We start from the raw sequence: 14,477 nt of genomic DNA on the forward strand, positions 1-14,477 counted from the left end.
TTAATCAGGAGTCGTATCAAGGCTGGATCAATCGCATCAGGAAGCATAATTATGCCTCACAATAACAATTCTCATTGGCTCCTATAGTCAGTATGATTTGCAGCCCAGTATCTTTCTTCTTCCTTTTTTTTTTTTTTTTTTAAAAGGAGCTTACGAAAACCAGTCTAAAGCAAATCTGACAACCCAGACTCGTAGTTTCATAAGCAGTTTCCCTTTCAGAAACCAAAATCATGGATCACAGGTTGATCCACTCAAAGCACTGAACTGTGAAACAAGATCTTTGCCACCAGAAGGAAGACATCATAAATACACCAGATATAACAATGCATTCACTATTGTACTGGTCCTGTCGAAGACTATATCTGCAGTAGCAAACTGTTGGCATTTAAGTGTAAAAGATTATAAGAAATACATTTATAGTAGATTTACCTTATCTTTCTTCTTGGTATACTGTTCACGATCAGCAGCAACAGTACGACATCCCATATTATTCCAAATCTTGACGACTTGTGGGGATTGTAAAACCAGAGTATTTGGAAATAACACTTTGGGTTTAAGGAAGGGAAAAAGAATTTTTTTTTTTGAAAATGCATTTTACATGGCTCTATCAATATAGATACATTAAGATACTTACTGTTAGGGTTTAATTATAACTGAATCATCAGCTTCTTTCCTTGCACTTTGAATTAGCTGTGTCCAATTTATGAAAATTTGATGTAAAAATCCGAGGTATGGTGAGGGAGGAATTGGAAGGTAAAACTGAAATCCATGTTTACATTTCTGTAGTCTGTAGAGCTGATCAGAAATGTGCAACTCTTTTCAATACAAAGGCCATTATATTTAGCCAACTCTAACAGAGGAGGATTACGTAAAAAGTTAAAAGGGAATTCTGCATCTTCCCTATATTCCTCCTGCATTTTTCCCAATTTACCCAAGCTGGGAAGTCCTGCAGAACTCTTTCACATTGTGCAAAACAACATAGTGGCACCAGTAGTTAGAAATTGATTAGATATGTTAGTTCTAATTGGAGTCAAACTGCTTTCCTCATGTAGAAACACCACAGAGAGAAAATCAGTTTTCATAGTGGTTGCTCTGTGACAAAGAATTGCTCCTCTCTCAACAAAGATATGGGGTACTTTAGATGAATGAATAGAAGCCCCAGTGAAACATTGCATTTTGAAATCTGACCAAAAGAGTACAGTACATTAACTTCACATCAGTATTTTCTGAAGGGGAGGAAAAATGCCCTCACGCTATTGGAAGGTTACCTTTTTCACCCAGATAGATGCCTTGTTCGACTGCAAACTGGCATCGCCTGCTGGTAGTCCTGTCAACAGAATAGCAATAGTATGGATTAAACTAAAAACTAAAGTTTTCATAGAATACAGCAATACTCACTTCCTCTTTGAATCAATGCTATATATCAAAGACTTAAATGAAATATTAAGCCTCTATAACCATGTATTTCTTCCCTCAATTCCTGTTTTCATGTGGTATTTAGCTGAAGGATTACTTGGTCAAGTTTCTTTTATAGGCATATTTCACCAAACTTTAAAATAGATAGATTGATAAAATATGAAAAGTGTTTCTCATTAAAAGGACAAAATAAGTTACCTGGGATTTCAGAGATAAGCAGGATAGGAAGATATTTTTCCTTAAACAAAAAACCCAACTCGTTTTATTAAGGAAGATGAAGTGATGAATTTTTATGGAAAATAATGCTTTCTAAGCAAGTTTTGATGTTGGCAGCATACTAAAAATAATATAGTGAGGTCAATATCAGCCATTCTTGTCCTGCTCTGATGCCACAAAGTTATTTCAATTACAGAGTCCAATTTTCCATCGCCTGGCTCCTAGAGTAGTCATTTACATGTAAAAGAATGTGTGTAAAAAATGTAAATCACTCCCTTTCTGATTTGATAGCATTTTGCAGAGATATTAATGAGTACAGAAGATGCCAGGCAGTGGACCATCCAGTTCTTAGATTTTGTTTGTCCTTTCCTTTCATGTGAACTTTTCAGAATTAAGCAAATAGGCATGTAATAAGACTAACATAATAAAGGACAGTGAAATACAGCTTTTTAAAAGTCTACAAAAATACCTATTGAATGCAAATTCTACATCCATGGGTTCAGAGTTGTAAGCCTGTTCAAACTCTGGGTTAAGTCTCAGCGTAACATCTTCATCGTGAATCTGTTTTAAAGAGAGGGGGGGAAAAAAAAAAAAAAAGACAGTTTATTAGTCCTGTAGGATTTGAGGGCACTCAGCACTCATTAGGATCAGATCCCTTATGTTTGAAAAATCTCCTGGAACATTTGCTCATACTAGTTAAAAACAAAAAATGGATAACATCTACCATATAATTTCATATTTCTATATAAGAGTTTTACAGAGTTTGCTTTTAATGGGTGAAATTTGTGGTGTTGAGAAGAAGCAAAAGCTTCTGTCTTCCAAGAACATAGTATGAAATAAAGTAGAATCAATAATTTGGGGGAGAGTAACTGAAATTAATCCAGTTTCACAAAAGCTAAACAATTACTCCTTTAAATCTCAGTTTCCCCTTAGTTTTGTGGGCTACTGTTTTTAGCAGAAAAGCTAACTCACTCACCTCAGTAACATAGGCAATGTACTCTATTATATGCTCAGAGTAGACTTGACTTTTTAATATCACTTTGTCACCTAGTTTTAAAAAAAGTTAAATACAATGTTTAGTATAAAAATACTGTTACCAGATATTGGAAAATTCTCACTGAAATACTAGCCACTGGTGTGGGTGTGCGTGTGTACGTGTGGGGGGGAAATACAGTGAAACTTAATGAGTTTCAAGGGTCCTGCAAACTCACCAACAAAGGGACATCACTGAAGATGATGCATCTGTGCACACCTCAGCTCAATTTAGTCTTATGTTCTTAAAATTGGAATACCTAGTTTTGTGTGTGTGTGTGTGTGTAATACTTCTAAGACACCTACTGTGGTATGCGACTAACACGGTTTCAGCACTATTTATTGGAAACAACATCCCGCACAATGCAACGGATTTCAAAAATTCTGACCTAAAAAAGTTAACTCCTTTAACCTGGTTTTACATTTAGCCTCTCACATGTTCTCTAATTTAGTATAATACTAAACAGTACAGTATATTTTCTATGTAAAACCCAATCAATTACTGTACATCAGAATCCTGACTATACCAGGACAAGCCATGAAAGCACATAGAAACACATACACTGCTTCTTCAAAGCATAACATCTCCAGAAATCAAACATTCTGAGGCACTGTAATAAAATATATTGGCATAATGTTCTATTTATCTAGGTGCCAGGGTTAATACCTGTCTCTTCAAATGTTTTTAATAGAAAACATAGAAAAGATAAAATGCATCAATTTCTATTGTGTAGATTGAGAATATTGATCATCTTGCTATTCAGCTTTAACAATTTTATTAAATGTAAATCATCACCTGCATATAAGGAAGGTCTTCCCTCTGCCAACCCTGGCACTTCCAGCACCAAGAAGTTTCCATTCTTTTTCAAAATGATTCCACTCAAGCTAAATTCTTTGATCTCCATTTCAGCATGGATCTCCTCAAGCCACAGCAGGGTAGAAAGGTTTGCTTTATAGTTAGACAGATTCAGTTGCTGAAAATTAAAAAAAAGTAAGTTATGTGTATTGCAATAGTGTCTAGATGCCACAACAAAAATCTGAGTCCCTTGTGTTAGGCGCCATACAAAACACATATGAAGACACAGTCCCTGCCCCAAAAGGTGTACAACCTAAGTAGACAACAACAGACAAAGGTATGGGAGAACAGAGGCACAGAATGACATGACTTGCCGAACGTCACAGAGAAGTTAGTGGCAGAGCTGGAAACATAACTCAAGTCTCCCAGTTCAGTGCCTTATCCACTAATGAAAGGTAGCAAGTGACAATGGGAATTTTGGAAGAACATCAGCCTTAATTTACCATTTTCATGTACATGAACACGGATTTTCAGAAGAGCCTAAGCTGGTTAGGCACCCAAATCCCATTGAAGTTTAAGAATTCCCTTTGGTTCCTTTGAAAAAATCTAAGCCACTGTACTTCTACACTTTTTGCATTATAATCTGAGAGATGTCTCTAAAAATCATCTTAAAGGGTAAATACAGAAGTATCCTGGTTTTAGCTGTATTTTATTTAGATCACACTACTAATTTTGTAACGAAGACTAGTAGTTCCAAAAATATCTAAGATTTAGTATTTGACCTTTGAGTAAGCATAAAGTTCTCAGAGACCCTTTTTTCTAAAACCAAATACCAACTCCTGCACCCTAAAATAACATACTGAACTTCTAGGAGAAAATAAGAGAGAATGAACTATTGGAAGAGTCAGAAGGTCTTAATTAAATAATTTTAATAAGAGTTAAAAAAATGTTTTTGTATTTAACTCCTTTCTTTCAAAAGAAGAAAGCAAAATCCAGTACTGGTACTAAAAAGTAGACAAAGGAATTGTAGTTCTTGGTATCAGGGAAGCTAGTGGTTCACAGGAAATGGATAAGGTAAAAAATGTTACTGATTTATGCAGTTCAAAAGATGCTTTTAAAAACAATAGCAACGACAAATAGCATTCAGGCTACCCTAGTTCCTTGTAACTTCCGAGGGGAAAAGAGCGTGGGACTTATTTTAGACCACTTATTTTTCAACTGGCCAACATTACTCATGTTTACGCTGCCAAGGCAGGCATGCCCTTGCACAGCTGGAAGAACACTGGCTGAAAGAATCCCCGTCAAACATTACTCCAAGAGAGAACACTTATGACACTTAACAACAGAGGATGTGGAGAGAGCAGCCCAGGATAGATAGAAACGGTAGAATCTTGTTTGAGCCCTAAACTATTTCGGACAGTGAAGGAAGGATTCAAATTCAGATTACCCTGCGATTCTCACCTTTTTCCCAAATCACAAATAAAACAGAAATGCAGAAGTAGCAGCATTAGCAGATTAACAAATGCCGTCACTGCATTCTGTGCCACATGTTTAGCAGCAGATTTAGCTTATCACAGGGGTTCTCAAACTGTGGGTTGAGACCCTCAAAGTGGGTAGTGATCCTGCTTTAATGGAGTCGCCAGGACCGGCATTAGACTTGCTGGGGCTCAGGGCCGAAGCAAAAGCCCAAGCGCTACCACTTGGGCCAAAACTCTAAGAGCTTCATCCTAGGGTGGTGGGGCTCAGGCTTTGGCTTCGGCCCTGGAAGACGAAGATCAGGTTACAGGCCCCCACCCAGGACAGCTTTGGTCCCCACTCCTGGGGTCATGCAGTAATATTTGTTGTCAGAAGGGGGTCGCGGTGCAATGAAGTTTGAGAACCCCTGGCTTACCACAAGGCTAAAATACAGAGATCATTCTTGGCTTGTGAAAGATTGGCATGCGTCAGAGCATACAGGTCATTTGGAGTTTCTTGGAAGCAGTCTCATGGCCCTGGTGTCTTATTGCAATGCCTCAGTTGTACCCTTCAGAAGCCACTTGTCAACTCAGACAACAGGTTTTTTGTTAAATCACAATCGGGATTTCAGAGTCCTAGGTGAGAGCTGAAGCAGTTATGCTTAGACCATAAAAAGGTAGCTGGGTGATTCTGAAGGAGACACAAGGGCATGCTAACCAGAAGCCAGGACTTTGAGCTCTGTAGACGAAGAGCTACCATGTTTATGGCTGTTTGGAGTTTATAAAAATTACCAATATGCACAAATGGAATGTGACCAGAGAGTTTGCTGGTTTACGTTATGTTGGTTGAACAGCAGTCCTCTCTCTAGTTTCTGGATTATTTTAAAGGATTCCCCCACCCCTCCCAAAAAACCCATAACCCCTCAAATCTTCTGTGAACTCTTTCTCCAACCATTTAGACTCAGGCCTTGACACAGGGAATTTTGGGGAAGAGCTGGGACACTGATGAGTTGTGAAACACTGCATTATCCAGAAAGCAGTATAGTAATAAACTCTCTAGAGCTGCTCCAGCCTACTTCACAAACCCTGTCCTTCTCCTCCTACCTATTCCTGTTAATCCTGTGCCTACTTCCTCTCTGTTCTTCCCCACAACCATACACTGCTAGTTCAAGAAACATGTTCTTTTGCAGCTCTGGCATCTGAGATGGCCTTTTCCATATGGCACTCTAATATACTCCCCATCCATTTTCAAATTCTCACTTGCCTAGGCCTTCTAATTTCTTCTCTGGTTCAGGGCCTGCAATACTCTGACTCCCACTAAAGTCAAGAGAGCATCTACCAGGATCAGACTCTTACTTTTTAACTAGATTTTGTAGACCTACATGATAACCATTATTAAGGCTACATTTTAGTCACAGGTATTTTTAGTAAAAGTCATGAACAGGTAACAGGCAGTAAACAAAAATTCATGGCCTGTGACCTGTCCATGACTTTTACTATATACCCCTAACTAAAAATTGGGTGGGGGGGGCGGCGCGCCACAGGGGCTTTTGGGAGGCAGTGCAGGGGCACCATGGATACTGGGGGTGGTGGCCCAAGACCCCCACTAGTGCTGGGAGTGGGGGGAGAGGGAGAGAAACAGCGGCCCGGGACCCCTGCTGGGACTGTAGGGAGAGGGTTGGAAGGGCTGCCTACCTGGCTTCCTACCTGGCTTCGTGTGTCCCTGCAGCTCCTAGGGGGAGGGGTCACAAGGGGCTCTCTGCGCGCTGCTCCCAGCACAAGCGCCAGCTCCATAGCTCCCATTGACCGGGAACAGCAGCTAATGGGAGCTGCAGGGGTGGGAGCTGCAGAGCCCCCTGGCCCTTCTGGCTAGGAGCTGCAGGGACATGCCCCACCCCAAGGTTAGTGCTGCCCCGCACCTCAACCACCTGTCCATAGCCCTGACCTCCCTCCCACACACCTAAACTGCTGTTGCGGGCAGCCCCTGAGCCAGCACTGGCCACTGCAGAAGTTACAGTGGTCACAGAAAGTCATGGAATCGTGACTTCCATGACAGACATGCAGCCTTAACATACACATATATATAATAAAGAAAGCAGCTACACAGGAGTATTTTTGTATGTGTTCAGGTTAGCATTCAAAAAGATGCAAAGAGATATTTTACACTTGCATATATGTGTGCACTCATACCTCTGCAAGGAGAGGTTGAAAAGTCAGTATGTCCGATTTTTGCTCCACACATTTTCTTAATCTATCCGGTATGGGATAATGTGGTAGGAAACTTGGAAGACATCTTCTACAACTTCTAAAATAAGAATTCAAAGTTACTTCAAGTCAGTATTTTTAGGTTGCACAAAGTAGTTCTTACAAACTGAACTGAGCTGGTTAGTGTGGATTTCTTTACTAAAGAGTAAGAACAAAACTCAAGATTCTGTAGTTACTAAAGTAAGCATAAGTTTAAAAAAAAAAAAAAGATTCACATGAAGGACCACAAGTTAGCAAACACCATCCTCAAGGCTACAAAGACAGCAATACCAAAGCGCAAGTACAGTAAATGAAACTTTTTTCAGTTTAGGTTCAAATAAAAACAAGGAACAGAAGTTTGCTACATTGAGGTGGGGAAGAGAATGTTGTTATAGAAGCATGTTTTATTTTCAAATGTTATGACCCCAACTTTTTCCTCCCTAACGAAGGTGTCATGGTGAACAATTTAATGTTAGTTACAGTTTTAGAGTATCTGTTAAAATGTATTTTGTCTGTTGTGAAAATTTACTTATCTAAGGACCGCTTCCAGTTTTTCATTCAAGAAATTTCTAGTTTGTATTGCCAAGACCCAGTTACATCAAATGACTTGACCAATGTCTCACATATCAGTAATTCAGTCAAGGGATTTCCTGGGTTTCTGTCTAAAACACCATGAGATTGCACCACTCCTACCAGTGGGTGCACTCTGGCAACACCTTTAGTTTTAATTAGCCTCTAGCTCATTCTTAAGTGTATAACATGCAGCAGGAGGACAGTTTGTGAATCATAAGAAAAACATCTGTAAAGAAAGTTCAAATAGTTTGCTGAACAGGGAAAAACTATTTCAGTCAACGGAGCTCTGAAGAAAAACCCCCGTTTTTATTTCTTTTTCCTGTTTACTGAATGAATAGTAGCTACAAACAGGAGATAAGCTAGTTCAGTACGATAAACTGCCCTGAAACTAAAGTTATACATTTACTTCAATTAGCATTATATAAAGGCATGCCTTTCCATATCCTTCATATTTGATACAGCTGAATGTGGATTATTTGCTAGTACCTTTTGCGTTCTGTTACAGCCACTGTAGTCTTCATGTGCTGTAACTCCGGAATAACTTTATGCTTTCTTAGGGAGAATGGTTCAGTGGCTGCTATTAGAGATTCCTCTTCATTTATTACAGTTACTTCAATGTAGCGTCCAATAATAAAATCAGAAAAACAAAGCAACAGAAGTTCTTTGCAGCGGCCAAGGTTTCTTTAAGTAAACAAGCAAAAATAAGTTAGGTTCTTCAAAACCACAGATTTTACTTATCGGTTCAGCGATCACAATATTGTTGAAAGAGACTGATTAGGTTTTGAGGGACCTCCCTAAAAATCAAGTAATGGCTGATATAGAAGAATTCGTCACATTCACAAAATTTTGAAGAGTTTTAGTTGAGTCCAGCTAACATTCCCTAAAAGTAAAGTTTAAAAAAAAAATCTAAGCACTAAAAAAGTCCAAATATTAACAAGCCTGACCTTGAAAAAAAGTTTAAAGGGGAACTGTGCTTTAGAACAGAAGTACCAGTCTGAAAATTTTGTACCTACTATAATCACAAGTACACCCTTGTGATTACTAAAACTGAATGGAGTTAGCCAAAAGTATATCCTGTGTACAGTCACTCCACCGCTGAAAGGCCCTCATCCAGGATGCATCTCATTACACAGCAGCAAAAACTCTGCTCTTCTGGAGGTCTATGTTCCTCTACATGGACCTCCAGGAGCTAACAGAGCTAGTGAGGAAGAGGGAAGTCCCAGCCTGACCCCTCAAAGACAAGCATTTCCTGTCAGCAGAGGAAGTGGCAACAAGGGGAGTGCAAATTCCTGCAAAGGAGAGTTTGAGGAGCTTATGCTCCAGACTATCAGAGCTCTTATCCCACACAACCTATCCTTTAATTTCTTTCCAGGTTCTGTCCCAGCACCAAATTTTCTCCTCACCTCTTCAACATATATAACTTAGTTCTGATCCTCTACCCACAATCCCCCTAGCTGTCTGACTCTTAACTAGCCCTCCCGCTGAAATTTACAACAAACATTAAGTCCCAGATCAACAAAGGTGTGTAGGCTCCTTACTTTCACTGAAATTAGGAGCCTAAATACCTTTGAGGACCTGGGCTTACGTGCCTATAAAGGTGCTCAGCCTTATACAAAACAACTACCCAGTGATTTCCAAGCCCCCCACTTATCCCACACCTGTTGCCTCCCTAAAGCTTCAGCATCCTCTTACCGTTCTCTCTCATGAAGATATGTACAGAGTTATCCAATCCACATATAGTAGGGTCCCAATCTGTATTTCTCCTTCAGAGGTGGGTTTCACAAACAGATCCTACCCTAAAAGAAGGTTTTTCTCCAATTTCTATAAGGGCTATTCTATCTAAAACAGCTCTCATAAAAACTGGAAATTTAAGTTGCTGCACCATTGTTTTAGTGACAGTGTAGCAATGGAGATGGAAAAACAGGATAAAATTGTACTATGTTTTAAATTAGAATCACACAAGTATGATGCACATTTATAACACTGTTTCACAAAAATAAAATATTTTGCATGGCATGTGGCTCCGTTATTAAACTGAAGAGTTTTCTTTAAATCAGCTAACGTCATAGATATTTAGGTCAGAAGGGACCATTATGATCATCTAGTCTGACCTCCTGCACAATGCAGGCCACAGAATTTCATCCACCACTCCTGCAAAAAACCTCACACTATATCTGTGCTATTGAAGTCCTCAAATTGTAGTTTAAAGACTTCAAGGAGCAGAGAATCCTCCAGCAAGTGACCCGTGCCCCATGCTACAGAGGAAGGTGAAAAACCTCCAGGGCCTCTTCCAATCTGCCCTGGAGGAAAATTCCTTCCCGACCCCAAATATGGCGATCAGCTAAACCCTGAGCATATGGGCAAGATTCACAAGCCAGATACCCAGGAAAGAATTTTCTGTAGTAACTCAGATCCCACCCCATCTAATATCCCATCACAGGCCATTGGGCCTATTTACCATGAATATTTAATTACCAAAACCATGTTATCCCATCATACCATCTCCTCCATAAACTTATCGAGTTTCATCTTAAAAACCAGATAGATTTTTTGCCCCCACTGCTTCCCTTGGAAGGCTATTCCAAAACTTCACTCCTCTGATGGTTAGAAACCTTTGTCTAATTTCTAGTCTAAATTTCCTGGTGGCCAGTTTATATCCATTAGTTCTTGTGTCCACATTGGTACTGAGCTTAAATAATTCCTCTTCCTCTCTGGTATTTATCCCTCTGATATATTTAGAGAGAGCAATCATATCTGCCCTCAACCTTCTTTTAGTTAGGCTAAACAAGCCAAGCTCCTTGAGTCTCCTTTCATAAAGACAAGTTTTCCATTCCTTGGATCATCCTAGTAGCCCTTCTCTGTACTTGTTCCAGTTTGAATTCATCCTTCTTAAACATGGGAGACCAGAACTGCACACAGTATTCCAGGTGAGGCTCACCAGTGCCTTGTATAAGGGTACTAACACCTCCTTATCTCTACTGGAAATACCTCTCCTGATGCATCCCAAGACCGCATTAGCTTTTTTCACAGCCATATCACATTGGTGGCTAACAGTCATCCTATGATCAACCAATACTCCAAGGTCCTTCTCCTCCTCTGTTACTTCTAATTGATGTGTCCCTAGCTTATAACTAAAATTCTTGTTATTAATCCCTAAATGCATGACCTTACACTTCTCACTAATAAATTTCATACTATTACTATTACTCCAATTTACAAGGTCATCCAGATCCTCCTGTAGGATATCCCTGTCCTTCTCTAAATTGGCAATACCTCCCAGCTTTGTATCATCCGCAAACTTTATTAGCACACTCCCACTTTTTGTGCCAAGGTCAGTAATAAAAAGATTAAATAAGATTGGTCCCAAAACCAATCCTTGAGGAACTCCACTGGTAACCTCTCTCCAGCTTGACAGTTCACCTTTCAGTAAGACCCGTTGTAGTCTCCCCTTTAACCAATTCCTTATCCACCTTTCAATTTTCATATTGATCCCCATCTTACCCAATTTAACTAATAATTCCCCATGTGGCACAGTATCAAATGCCTTACTGAAATCTAGGTAAATTAGATCCACTGCGTTTCCTTTGTCTAAAAAATCTGTTACTTTCTCAAAGAAGGAGATCAGGTTGGTTTGGCATGATCTACCTTTTGTAAAACCATGTTGTATTTTGTCCCATTTACCATTGACTTCAATGTCCTTAACTACCTTCTCCTTCAAAATTTTTTCCAAGACCTTGCATACTACAGATGTCAAACTAACAGGCCTATAATTACCCGGATCACTTTTTTCCCTTTCTTAAAAATAGGAACTATGTTAGCAATTCTCCAATCATACAGTACAACCCCTGAGTTTACAGATTCATTGAAAATTCTTGCTAATGGGCTTGCAATTTCAGGTGCCAATTCCTTTAATATTCTTGGATGAAGATTATCTGGGCCCCCCGATTTAGTCCCATTAAGCTGTTTGAGTTTCACTTCTACCTCAAATATGGTCATGTCCACCTCCATATCCTCATTCCCATTTGTCATGCTACCATTATCCCTAAGATCCTCTTTAGTCTTATTAAAGACTGAGGCAAAATATCTGTTTAGATATTGGGCCATGTCTAGATTATCCTTGACCTCCACTCCATCCTCAGCGTTTAGCGGTCCCACTTCTTCTTTCTTTGTTTTCTTATTTATATGGCTATAGAACCTTTTACTATTGGGGGGTTTTAATTCGCTTTGCAAGGTCCAACTCTACTTGACTTTTAGCCTGTCTCACTTTACCCCTACATGTTCTGACCTCAATAAGGTAGCTTTCCTTGCTGATCCCTCCCTTCTTCCACTCCCTGTATGCTTTCTGCTTTTTCTTAATCACCTCTCTGAGATGCTTGCTCTTCCAGCTTGGTCTACAACTCCTGCCCATGAATTTTTTCCCCTTTCTTGGGATGCAGGCTTCCGATAGCTTCTGCAGCTTTGATTTAAAATAATCCCAGGCCTCCTCTACCTTTAGATCCATAAATTCCTCAGTCCAATCCACTTCCCTAACTGGTTTCCTTAATTTTTGAAAGTCAGCCCTTTTGAAATCAAAAACCCTAGTTGCAGATTTATTTTTGTTAATCCTTCCTGTGAAGCAGAATCTGTGTGCTCTACACAGTTATATTACAGAAATCCAATATGTAGGCAAACAAAAAAAGTTAAGTTTCCAGAACAGCTCAGTTTTGAGTATCCCAGGACAGAGTATTTATAAAGCTCAGGATCTTAAAAACTATCCATAAAAATATACACTCTGGGTATTTTTTGCTCAAAGACAGACCATGTCTTACTAGTGTTATTAAAACATGGACTCACTCATTCTGCTTTGTCGATTTACTTCTTTACCCCTAAAAAAAAACTGAAAAAATTGTTACTCATCTTTCCCTAACTGTTGTTCTTTGAGATGCATTGCTCATGTCCATTCCCATGTAGGTGTGTGCAAGCCACGTGCACAGTCACAGAAAGATTTTTCCCTCAGTAGTTTCTGTTGGGTCAGCCCCAGTGCGCCCTAGAGTCGCACCCTCATGGCGCTATATAGGGGCCTGCCACCCCACCACCCCTTCAGTTCCTTCTTGCAGGCAACTCTGACAAAGGAGTAGGAGGGTAGGCTTGGGAATGACATGACATCTCAAAGAACAATAGTCATGGAAAGGGCTTGCAATTTTTTTCTTTGTTGTGGGCTTGCTCATGTCCATTCCCATGCAGCTGATTCCCAAGCAGATAGACGAAGTGGGTTCAGAGTTCAACAACAAGCAGACTGTAGCACGGCTTTGCCAAATCCAGCACCATCTCTGGCCTGCTGCGTGATGGCATAATGGGTTGCAAAGGTGTGGACTGAAGACCATGTGGCTGCTCTACAGATATCGTGGATGGGAACCTGTGCCACGAATGCTAGTGAAGATGCTTGCGCCCTTGTGAAGCGGGCTGCCAGTGCCAGAGAAGGGACCTTTGCCAAGTCATAGCACATGTGAATACACGAGGTAATCCACGAAGAAATTCTTTAGGCTGAGACTGGGAGGCCCTTCATCCTATCAGCCACTGCTACAAAGAGCTGAGTAGTCCTCCTAAACGATCTGACCCTATCTAGGTAAAAACCAGCATCCACCTGATGTCTAGCGCATGGCACCTCTGCTCCTGGCTATTGGCAGGTGGCTTCAGGAAGAACACAAGGAGGAAAACCTCCTGGTTATTGTGGAACTGCAATACCATCTGTCAAGGCTGAATCCCCACTCTGTCACTCCAAGTGCAGAAAGTGGGGGCCTGGAAGGATTCTAAAAATTAACACCTGCCACTCCAGGCTTATATTAAGCTCCCAAGGCTACAGCTTTTCTCTGCCCTTGGTTTGGTAAATGCTGCCACCGCCCAAATGCAACCCCAAACCCTTGGACCCAGGAAGAAACACTTGGGAATTCCTCCCTGTGGGGTACCCTTAAGCTCTTTCCCCCTCCCCCGGGGAAAAGCTGAAAAAGAAAACAAAGGAAATTAGCTGTTGCCACCAGCTAATCAAACAGCATATGCACAAAGCTCTTAGGACACCAAAAATCCAATCCCGTAATTAAAAAAGGTAAAATTTATTAAAAACAAAAAAAGAAAAAAAAATATATCTGGAACTTAGGCTTTTGCTAGATTTTAAAAGAGCAATTCCAAAAATCAAGTACTCAAAATAGCTTTCTTTGGGGGTTCAGCTTAAAGGTTACAAGCAAACAAAAGCATCCGGGATTAGCACAGAAGAGTCCACAAGCCAACAAGAAATAACCCTAATTGCGTCTTTTTAGTCATTAACTAATTTTCTTACATATCTGCGGCTTCAGATAAGTAGGTTCAAGGTATGAATTGATCATCTATAATCATACCTGGCTTAAAGCTGCTTACAGCATTGCTGCTCCGTGGCCCTGCAGCCCGGAGACCGCCACACAAAGGGAAGTTTCTTTTCCAATTTTAAAAAGTTCTACCTTCCCATTGGCTCTTTTGGTCAGGTGCCCACTCCTTTTCTTTTACCTGTGGGATTGTTAACCCTTTACAGACAAAGCAAGCAGAGAACAGACCAAGAGGGATTTTACAGCTAACTGGCTGGCTGTGTGTCCATCAAAGGGAGCTACTCCCCCTCACTTCATGGATCACACGCCTCCCAAATCACAGACAGTGCTGGCCAGTCTGATTCAGGTTGGGTCCACACCAGCTGGGATTTCTTCCTGGAGGTTTAGGAAAGAGTTAATAAGATACATGCA

At 40.3% G+C, this 14,477-nt stretch overlaps 1 protein-coding gene across 1 annotated transcript in view; it reads right to left on the reverse strand.

Annotated features, from left to right (window-relative positions):
- Nucleotides 1-14,477, reverse strand: part of MOV10L1 (Mov10 like RNA helicase 1) — an 81,777-nt gene that overhangs the window by 45,380 nt on the left and 21,920 nt on the right. Inside the window, exons 9-15 of the mRNA XM_077807850.1 lie at nucleotides 8,218-8,412; nucleotides 7,105-7,219; nucleotides 3,461-3,638; nucleotides 2,609-2,679; nucleotides 2,102-2,193; nucleotides 1,269-1,327; nucleotides 430-545 (exon numbers count right to left, since the gene is read on the reverse strand). Coding sequence (XP_077663976.1) covers nucleotides 430-545; nucleotides 1,269-1,327; nucleotides 2,102-2,193; nucleotides 2,609-2,679; nucleotides 3,461-3,638; nucleotides 7,105-7,219; nucleotides 8,218-8,412 — 826 coding nt within the window. The remainder of the gene's footprint in view (nucleotides 1-429; nucleotides 546-1,268; nucleotides 1,328-2,101; nucleotides 2,194-2,608; nucleotides 2,680-3,460; nucleotides 3,639-7,104; nucleotides 7,220-8,217; nucleotides 8,413-14,477) is intronic.

Source organism: Eretmochelys imbricata, chromosome 1 (assembly GCF_965152235.1).
Source record: "Eretmochelys imbricata isolate rEreImb1 chromosome 1, rEreImb1.hap1, whole genome shotgun sequence".
NCBI lineage: Eukaryota > Metazoa > Chordata > Testudines > Cheloniidae > Eretmochelys > Eretmochelys imbricata.